Raw genomic sequence first — 10306 nt, forward strand, 5'->3', positions numbered from 1 at the left:
CACCCTGGTCTTGTCTTTGTACAGCATGGGCACAGGAAAGCTGCTGTATTTTTGTATGAAACCTAAAATGAACTCTCACAGGAGGAATGTTGACCCCAAACAATTTTGCACATGTCCTTTGTCAGCTAAAAGTGCATTTCACTTGAAAACACAATGCAAACCACAGTCCTGACTTTTTTAAGGACGGTGTGACAGAAAAGATGCCATCTGGTACAGTGTGTGTGTGACTCACATAGCTCAGATCTGGACCAGAATTACTGTCTGAAGGGGAAACAGCTCTGGACTGACATTCAGATCCAACAGGGAAAGCTTAACTATCCATCAGCAATCTTCAGAAGCCCCTCAGTGCTCGTCCTCCTGCTCTGCAGCACAGTGAAATGTCAGTCCCCACTGGCCTCCTGATGTGGGAGCTGTGTGATTTCCCCAGGTCGCCCTGCTCTGATGGTTAATATGTGGAAACAAGTGGTGGAAACTGTCCACTTGTGTTAAAGGTGGAGGGGATGATGGGGAAGGGGAAACACTGCCTGTGCTCATGTGCTTTTTTGTTCCCATTGCAGAAAGGCAACGAACTGGAAGAAGGAGTGACCAGTGAAGGTAAGCAGAGATGCCCATGGCTATGAGCCATTCTCAGGTTAGTGCTCAGATGGAATTTGCTTTGATCCCTGCTGAGATGCTGCCTTCTCCCAGCCTGTTGTTCCCCAGCAAATGCTTCCATGCTCAGAAAGGCAGGAGGAGAGCATTTCACAGCAAAAGGCTCATATTTATGGTGTGGGGAGCCCTCGTGGCTGTAAGTGCTTCCCTGCCATCTTCCTTGGCTGTGCTCTGTGTTTGTGCCAGCAGCAATGTGTCCCCAAGCTGCTCAGCCCTTTGGAATGATGTTTCCCTGGTTCTGTCACAGCCGGTGGCATAGTGTGGGTTTGATTCCAGCTGCTGCCTGAGCTCGGATGTCTCCAAGGACAGCTGTACCCTTTCCCGAGGAAGTCAGGCTCTACCAGTATCTGTGCCTGCAAACACAGCCCAGCAGGATGCCAGGCTCTGGAATTTCCCCTGCCAACCTCTGGTCCCTGGGGCCAAACCCACGGCCCCCCATTCTTACCTGTCTTTCTTCTGTTTTTGCATTGCAGAGTTTGACAAATTTTTAGAAGAGCGAGCCAAAGCGGCGGAGATGGTTCCTAATCTACCATCCCCTCCCCTGGAAGCCCCAACCCCTCCGACAAATCCTTCCAGCAGGAAAAAGCAGGAGCGCTCGGAGGACGCCCTCTTTGCACTGTGAAGGTGGCGCGGAGCCGCCCTCCCGCCCCTGTGCTCCGCCGGCGAATGTCGCCACACGGCCACTTTGTCCTCCCACAGTCCTTGGCTAACAACAACTCCCGTCCCCCCCATTCCATAGTTTGCTTCTCCTTCCCTCCCTCCCGAAATGATCCACCCCCACAAGCTGACTCTTTCTATTTAAATCCAACACTATTCCTGCCAGACCACGATTCTCCAGCACTCGCTTAATCCCCTCCTTCCTGTCCCAGCTGCACAAAACCAGCTCTTGATGCTGAAAACCCCTTCAGAATGCACCAGTACGTCACACTGGGCTAAAACAAAAGCCCAGGGGGGAGAGAGCAGCCTTGCCCTTCAATTTATGTAGGGATCATCCTCTTCTGTAGGCAGGTCCTGCCAAGTAGACGGCTCTGTCAATCAGCATGTAATTGACTGAGCTAGAATGTTCAGGAGGAGTGTGTCTTTATTTTTAGATAAAATGTTAATGTATTGGCTTTCGTGTTGGATTCGACAGCAAGGAACAACTGTTCCCCTTTCAACATGTGCTTCACAAGTTAAAATCCTTTACTCTCCCACTCACACATCTCCTGGTACCATATGGTGGTCGCTTTTCCCCACTTTCTGTGGCGTTTCATTTCTAAATCTCACAGGGTATTTTTTGCCTTGTGTTTTATCTGGGCTTGCTCTAATTTGAAGCAGTCTGTTAGCCGTGTCCAGTAGCTGTGGCAATTGATAAGGATGGAAAATGCTGGGCTAAATGGCTGCTGTAACGATGGCACAGGAAGCACCTCGCTCTTTGGGAGACTGTTTTCACACAGGAATTTTCCTGGTGTGTTTGCCTTTTTAAATAGCTTGGTTATTTTCTCCTTATCTTAGATTCCTTCTTTGGTGGCTGTAGAGCTCTGCATTTGGTGTAAACATCCATGCAGATGGATGGGACTTGCTTATGGACTGGGTGTGAGCTGAGCTTCCTGGATTCCCTGCCATGCCTGGTAGGATAGACACGCTGGTTCTTGGGAGTAGGAATGAGGAAAAGAGGCAAACCTCAGAGGTTTGTATGGAACGCTGAGGGAGGTGGTTACCATGGAGGGATTAGCTGTGCCAGCCTGTGCTGAAGGTGAAACTCCTCATTTCCTTCCACTTCCTGAGAAAGTGTTGAAATGATTGTGACCGTGCTATTTGTAATTTTTGGAATGTTCTTTGATCCCTCTGCCCTTCGTTAACTCCCGGCTCCTACGGGGCTGCAGTCTCTGTGCAAACAAGCATATTCCCTTGCTTGCCAGAGGCATGGCCAGGATTCCTGCTCCTCTGGGGCTGCCAGAAGGGATTCCAGCATGTGTGCCTGCCTTGCTGGGCTGACAGGCAGAGCTGGAGCAGGGAGCTCCAGCCATCACCGCATCCCCCAGCGTGTTCCTTGGGAGGAAGCCAGTGGCACAGGATGACAGGATCAAAGAGAGAACTGAGCAGTGCATGGCAGGAGAATCTCCCATCCTGACAGAGAGGCACTTTATCAGCTAAACACCCATGCAGGCAGCAGGCTCCAGCCCCTCTTCCTCAGGGTGTTCCTTGGCTTAGGCAAGCTCCTTCTGACCTGACTGTCTGAGCTTCCCAGGATGCTGATGTGTGTGTCAAGCTCTCTTGAAAGTTGTTCTAGGCCAAGTGATAGAAGCTTTTATCTGTGCATAGCATTTTATCAACCCATACCATCCTCTCTGAGGACCACCCCCTTTGGGACATTGTGACACACAAAGCCTGTTACCAAATGCCTGATTGCAGCACTGATGGACTTTGACAGCGGACACATTAATCTTTGAAGGGAAACGTTGTTTGGTGCAGGATTTCCAGACTGTCCCAGGTCAGGTTTCACTCTGTGCTCTCCCTGCTTATTGTCTCCTCTGTCCTGCCCTGCCTGTAGCCTCTTCCAGGATCCCTCCATATGTAGCTGGGCCCAGGCAGGGCTGTCCTGCCAGCCTCTGCACTGATGTGACACCTCATCACTGCTCTGTGTAGCATGGCTTACAAATGGACAGGGAAAGGCAGTTTAAGGATGGAGATAACTTGGGGATCAAGCTTTTCTCCCCACTTGCTGGCCCTCTCTCCAGTAGAAGCCCTTCTTTGTGGGTCTGCAGAGGCTTTCTCCCATTCCATTTTCTCCATGGCTGGAAAAGAACAGTCTGCCCTGGCTGCAGTGCATGCTCCTGCCCTCACCCACTGCTCAACACAAGGTGAGCCCAACGCTCAGGGATTGGCACTGCCAGCTTGCTGCAACACGTCAGATGTGGCCACCAGCTCCCAGAAACCTGAGGAAACTTCTGTGGCAACACTGATTTGATTTTAGACGGTGTCTGGTGATCGTCTGAGCAGTCTCACCAGCACAGAATGAATTGCTGGTATTCCTGTCAATGCAGAAAGCTCCGTGGGTGTTTTAAGTGTGTATTTTCTCTTCTAAATCCTTGAAACACATTGACCCTCTAAATGGCCACATCAGGTGATTCTAAGCATGTTAATCCAGCTTCCCAGCCAAGTCAGAGGAGATAATCTCATTGCTCAGGCATGGGGACACTGTTAGATGGTGCAGAGTGGCACGGATGTCACTGTCACTGAGCCCCCGCAGTGTCCCACTGCTGCAGCTGTGCTGGCCCTTCATCCCCCACCCCTCAGCCGAAAGGTGCTGGGGGAGTGTGCTTTTAATGCTTTTATCTGTCACACAAAACCTGTCCCAGCACCTCCAAGGTATTGCTTTAGGGAGAATCTTGTCCCTTTCTGGAAGATTCTGCAGAGCTCTCGGTGATTGCTCTCTCCAGATGGGAGGAAAAGAGGTGGAATGAGAAGGCTGAGGCTGGGGAGAAAACAGAAAGCGTGTGTTGGCAGAGCTCAGGGGGCTCTTTTGGTGTGTGCAGCCCCAGGCAATCCGTGGTCTCTGCTGACACTCTGCATTATCCTCTGGAAAGCCCTGGCATTGCTTGCAGGGAGTGGCAGGTGCCACCAGCACAAGTGGTGGCTTTGCTGGAAGTAGGGCAGCTCCCAGGAGATGCCTTCCTTGGGAGGAAATGTACTTTTGGAAAGACCCGGGATGGATCTAGAGCCCAAATCCACCACTCTTGGCTCTCAGGGCTTGAAGCACCAAAGGGAACAGTGTGTGGCAGAACAGGTGGTTTAGCCCAAACCTTCTTTAACAAATACAAGAGCTATGCTAGAGCTTCCCAAATGTCCTGTATCAGGATCTCTCATCTTCCCTGTCCTCTTGTGGTCTGCTGAAAACCGGAGTGGTGGGAACTGTTTGAGGAAAAGGGAAGGGGTTTTTCACTTCAGGAGACCAGCTTCTCAATTTATCCTTCCTCTGCTTTCACTCTTAAGTGCTTCCTCTGTGCAAGTGGGCAGAGGACTCGTGTGGCTCTGACCCTTGCGAGAACAGGGATGGAGCTGCAGCCTGGTCCACTTTCCATAAGAAATAACATCCCAGTGCTTTCTAGGCATATTAGGAATCACAGCTTGACATTCAATGACACTAAATTATTCTCGGGGGTCCTTTGTAAGTTCTAATTGTGCCCTATTCTAGGTTAAAATATTTATTTTGTCTATATATTTTCATTCCAGTGTGTTTTTTAACCTCTTCTTTTAACTCTTCATGTGCTGAGATGTAAGGAATCAATGGTTTCTATTTAAATATATAATTTGGGGTTTGGGGTTTTTTTTAATTGTTCTGTGTAGATTTCAGCTGCATCTTCGGCAGGTGTAATTGATAACAATGTGCTGTACAGACATTTAGGGTGTTTAGGGTGTAGGTAAGGCTCATAGGAGAACTGCTCATAAAAACGTAGCACGGTGTCTCTTAAAGGGAACAGCGTAAACGCTGAGACTGGTCCATACTGGGACCCTCACGTAGCCTCCAACATACCTTTTCCCTTCTGATTATCACAGCCTCCATCTCTGGGATGCGCTGATGAAGCTCTGTCATCCCCAGGGCTGCTCTTGCACCTCCAAGCTGAAGGATTTTTTTAGTGAGGATTTCTGTATGTTTGACTTCATTCAGTGTTTTTTGATGGGATACATTGGCTGTTTCCACTTTGAAATGGTGGACTGGGAGCTGGCTGTGGTGGCGAGATGTTTCCCTCCAGTGGTGGAAGAACAGATCTGGGCCATGGTTTCAGGCCCAGGGCAGGGGTGATGGTCCCTCTGTGTGGGAGCTCCCAGCCAGCACAGCCTGTCCCTGCTCCTCTATTCCCTGATGTCACCTACAGGGACAGGATGTGCAGCCCAGGAGAGCAAACAAGATGGATTTCCAACACTCGGTTTCATCCGGTGAATTGTTGAGTCTCCTGTGGCTGCTGGGAGCCCTGGAGTGGGAACTGCTTGTGCCATCTCCATCCCCATCCATCCCCATCCAGCTCCGTCCTTGTTTACCTCCTCAGGGCTCACCACAAGCCTTGCGGAGCCTCCCCTGGAAAAAAAGCAGCTCAGAACAGTTATTTTTATGGAAATAGTGAAGCAGTGAGTGAATTTAGAGCTGTGTTGGAGGTAACCCTTCCGCTGCTGTGGGCTCCCACCAGCCAAGGAGATGAGGTGCCCACACAGCACCTTCCACCCATCCAAACCACAGCCTCTGGAGAAAGCTGTGCCTGCCTGCTCCAGCCCCAGGTTCTGCACACCTCCTCCTCACCTGGAGAGAGGTGAGGCTGTGTATCACCAAGAGCCAGCTGGCCTTGAGCAGTGCTGAGCTCTGGTGCTGGTTTTCTTTAGCCCACGGCAAACCCACTACTCCAAAATTCCCACCCTGCTCCGTGTTTTTATGAGTAAGAGCTCCTCATTCCCTACATGTTCCTGTGAGCTGTTGTTAACCCTACAAATGTAACCTGTGTAATAGCTTCTCTGTATATTACAGCTGTAGGCTTTCCAGATAAAAGTGGATAATATTTATTTACTGAAGATATCGGATATTTTTTTTGTTTGGGAATGGGGTAGGGGGAGAAAGGGGACATATCTGTTTAAAGAGATCAACTATGTAAAGAGAAACAAACTACACAAAAAAAACAGAGAAACACAACACTAAAACATTGCTGTATTCAAGTAGAAAGCGTTTCCGTTAAGGATGAGACAACTGTGTTAATCTGCCATTGTTTAACTTGCTCCAGAAATCATCTCTTTGGTTCCTGCATGTGAAATATTCCAATAAATACACTATTAGTGTGAGCTGGGGGTGCTATCGTCTGTCTCTCAGCTGGGGACTCACTGCCTGGCCTGAGCACAGGGAAGGAGGGAGCACAAGGGACATGTGCAGCCCTTGGGTACCCACCAGATGTCAAAACTGGGAGTTCTCAGAACCTGGGTATTCCCACTGGGAGAAGACTTGTCCCCAACAGTTGCTCTTTGTATCTTTGCATGGCTCCTGCTGCCCTCCATGCTGCTCCTTGCCAGTGCTGCTAAATTCGTGTCCGACTGAATTCTGGCACATCTTTCGAGGGTGGCATCAGGCATGGGTGACCACCTGGGTACTCAGTGGGACACCTGCCCACCTGGCAGGGCTTAACTGATAGTCCTTGGAAGTCAACTGTGGATCACCACCCTGGTGACCTAGAAAGTGGTGGGTGATCTTCCCAGCCCATCCAAGGGCCACTTTCCTGACTCATCAGCCAGGAATTTGTTCCAACATCCCCATTATGATGGTGAGTTTGATGGGGAGAGAAGGAAGAGCACCAGCTTAGGAACCCTGGAGAAGTGGCATTGGGCAAAACCAAACCAGGTTGGCAGAATGGTGCCCTCTGTTCTGCACGTGGAGATCCACTTTCATTGTTTAGATCTGGGGAAGGGGGATGTGGAATAGCTGGAAAGATGGGTTTTCCTTCCCTCTAGCCACATATTAGCATTAAGCAGCCCTGCCCCAGCTTGTTTATGCCACACTGATCATGTGCCTGGCTCAATGTCGGATACATTCAGGGAGGCTCCTGGCCTGGATCTGTTGGGAAAGGTGTGGAGCTGCTGCTCCCCTGACAGGGCAGAATCAGACAAAAAGCATCTGGTCAGAAATGTCCAGTACTGTAGGAATGGGAGCTGTGGGAACAGGGTGCTGTGGGAGTGGGGGATATGGGAGTGAGGGGCTGGTGGGGCAGGGGGTTGCTCTTTCCAGGGACTTCACCCCATTGTCCTCTGCAACCCCACAGTTACACTCGTGAGGGAAAGTTCCCTCTAACCCCAAATTCTGCCTCCAACAAGAGCCAGAGTGGGTGCAAAGGGAAGAGTGTAAGAGCAGGACAAGCACACAGGGACTTGCTTTTCCCATGCGTGCCCCTCCAGCCACTGGTGATCCAATTCCCCAAACGGAGCATGACTTCCCCAGGTTTGTGAACCCTGATGGGACTTTCTTCTCCCAGCCTGCTCCCACAGCGACTGTGCAGACTCCCAGCATGGACTGGGAGCTTCCACACATCGCTGCCCTCCACCGTGGGCTGCCAAACCCAGGCACAGAGCACGGCACCGAGCCCCATATGGGCAGAGCCTCGGGCAAGCTGAGTGTCACTGCTCTCTGGCATTCGGCAGCAGGTTTGGATGTCAGTGCAAATAGGAAATGACCACAGGTGCATTTGCCTTTCCCCATTTCACCCCGAGGGTAAATAGACCCGGAGCAGGGGCTGCACCAAACCTGGCTGCATCTCCCCAAGCTGTGGCTCAGGAAGGGCCAGTTGGCAAAGCCGAGTTACAGGCAGTGAAGGAGAGAAGAGGCTTTTGAATCTGTTTGCAACACAAATTAATGATTAACGCCACGCTCTGCCAGAGCAAAACAACCCCCGGGGCAGGCGGGATGCCAGAGGCTGGGCATGGAGCATGGCACGGTGCTTCCAGCGCGGGGCTAAGGTGTGCTGGGAGGTGGGAAACACCCGGGGGCTCGCTTTAGGAGCTGGCTGAGCGAGGAGGGGGCAGCATGACGGGGGATGTTCCGTTCTGGGGCTCCCGCGTTCAGGCACGGCACGTCCCGGAGCTGCGGCCGCCGCCGGTGCCGCTCGGGGAGATGCTCCACAACCTGACCCCGCGGAGCCGCACCAGCCTGCCCGGCCGGCTCGGTGACCAGAACCCAACCATCCCGGGGCCGGTTTGTTTTCCGTCTCATCCTGCGGTTTTCTCCAATCCTGCGCTCGGGAAAACGTCTCAGTGACTCCGGAGCGACCACGTGTCCCGTCCGCCATCCCCGCAGGACTGACATGATGTAATCGCGGGCCCTGAGCCGTGATGTAGAATCACTCCACTCAGGGCAGCCTCGCTTATTGGCTGCGTGGCCCTGGTCCTACGGGCGGGGTTTTCCCTGCTCCGCAACCCAGCGCACCCCCGGGAGCCCCACCCCGCCTGGAATCCATCGGCCCCAAAGCCGGGCCCGCGGAGCCGCCGCGCTGCTTCGTCCTTCCCACCCCCCTCCCCAGTGCTTGGAGGATGCTGCTGTTCGCTGGGGTGTCCTCCCGAGCCCGGAGCAGGGACAGCATCACTGGTGGGCTCCCGCGGAGGCCTCGGACTCTCTGGATCGGGACTGGGGAAGGGGTCCTGGCAAAATTCAGCTTTGCACATAGCTTGTGTAAAAAAAAAATTAAGCTGTGTTTACGTGTGTTATTTCCCCCTTCCATGTTTATGTGTGATTTTCCACTTCTGTGTCCGTGTGGTTTTGTCCCTCTGTATCCCTCAGGGAAGGCTGTGCCCCGGATCTTGCACGGGTTATTAAAGGTCTGTGACCTCCATGCTTGCACAATGTTGCTCTAAATCCATGGGGGCCACGACAAATGCATCTCCCCAGCCCTGGAAACCTGCCCTCTCCTCGCTCAGCACATGGACGGCACCAAGGAAAGGGAAACGCCACCACCAGGGAACCTGGCTTTTCCCCAGTGACCCAAATAAAAACGGGGGGCAGCACATGGTTCCCTGCATGTCCCATGGCAGGTCATGGATCTCCTGCCCATGTGATCACTGTTCCCTCGGTGGCGTTTGCTGTGGCTGAGGGATGTCCGAGCAGCTGATGCTGCCCTATGTGTGGGTGACGCTGCCCCAGCTGCTGGCACACAGCTGAGCCAGGATTCCCCGGGCTCATCCCCAGCTCGGGCACAGGTCAATGTCCCCGGACTGAGGAGGCTGGAATGGGGTGAGGGTGCAGAGGGGACAAAGAGGGCTCTGCACCCCCAGCTCTGCTGCCCAGCTCTGTGTGGTGCCCAGTGAGCCCTAGGGTGCTCCGTGCCACACAGGGGATCCCTGTATTGCAGAGGGGTGCCTGCTGTGCCACCATGTGGGAGCCAGTCTGGCCAAAGGGAAGTTTCTAAGGTGCAGCCAGGTTTAATGAATTCCCAGGTAACATCAGATTGTGCTTGGTAGCACAGAAGAGGAGAGAGCAAACTTCCTGAGAGCTGATGTTGCAGTGCATTTTCTTGTCCTAAATGAATCCCAGCAGCTGGACAGACCATGGAGCTCTGCAGGGCCCATGACATGGCATTTTCCTGGCACGAGATTCCCACACTGAGACCTACCACTCTTGGGCATCAGCCACAGCACTGATCCCAAAGGCACCAGCATTTTTTCCTGGATCCCACAACTGATGGAGCTCAGCTGAGGCTCACAGGGCAGCACTGATGTATCCTTAAACAGGGGGGTGAGAGCTTCTCCCACCCCGGGCCATGCCATGGGTGGGCAGCACAGGTGGGACATGCTCTGAACCCTGGAGCCGGGACAGGGAAGGCCTGGGGCCCTTGAGAGGGCTGGTTCAGTGGCCCAACCTCACCCTGGCACATGGCTCCGCGAGGTGCAGAGGCTTCTGCAGCCACGGCCACCACCTGCCCACACTGACCCTCCCACCTGGTCCCTTCATGCCCCGTCTGGGACTGAAGGGGGCTCAATGCCCAGCTCAGGTGTTTAGTGCCCAACCCAGGGATTTGGTGCCTGTCCCCAACTGTCCCTAGGAGTGAATGATGTCCCCAGGCCTCAGTGACAGCTGCAGGGATCGATGACTTTCCCGGGTTCAGTGTCTATTTCCAGGGTTCGGTGCCCATCCCCTGGGGTCAGTGACATCCCA

At 52.9% G+C, this 10306-nt stretch overlaps 1 protein-coding gene across 4 annotated transcripts in view; it reads left to right on the forward strand.

Annotated features, from left to right (window-relative positions):
- The window catches only part of TOM1L2 (target of myb1 like 2 membrane trafficking protein), a 32763-nt gene extending 31490 nt beyond the window's left edge, over positions 1-1273 (forward strand). For all 4 annotated transcript variants that reach the window (XM_062503323.1, XM_062503324.1, XM_062503322.1 and 1 more), the window contains 2 exons: positions 558-594; positions 1125-1273. In XM_062503323.1, the coding sequence (XP_062359307.1) occupies positions 558-594; positions 1125-1273 (186 nt within the window). The remainder of the gene's footprint in view (positions 1-557; positions 595-1124) is intronic.
- The last annotated feature ends 9033 nt before the right edge of the window (positions 1274-10306 follow it).

This window comes from Cinclus cinclus, chromosome 16 (genome assembly GCF_963662255.1).
Source record: "Cinclus cinclus chromosome 16, bCinCin1.1, whole genome shotgun sequence".
NCBI classification, from domain to species: domain Eukaryota; kingdom Metazoa; phylum Chordata; class Aves; order Passeriformes; family Cinclidae; genus Cinclus; species Cinclus cinclus.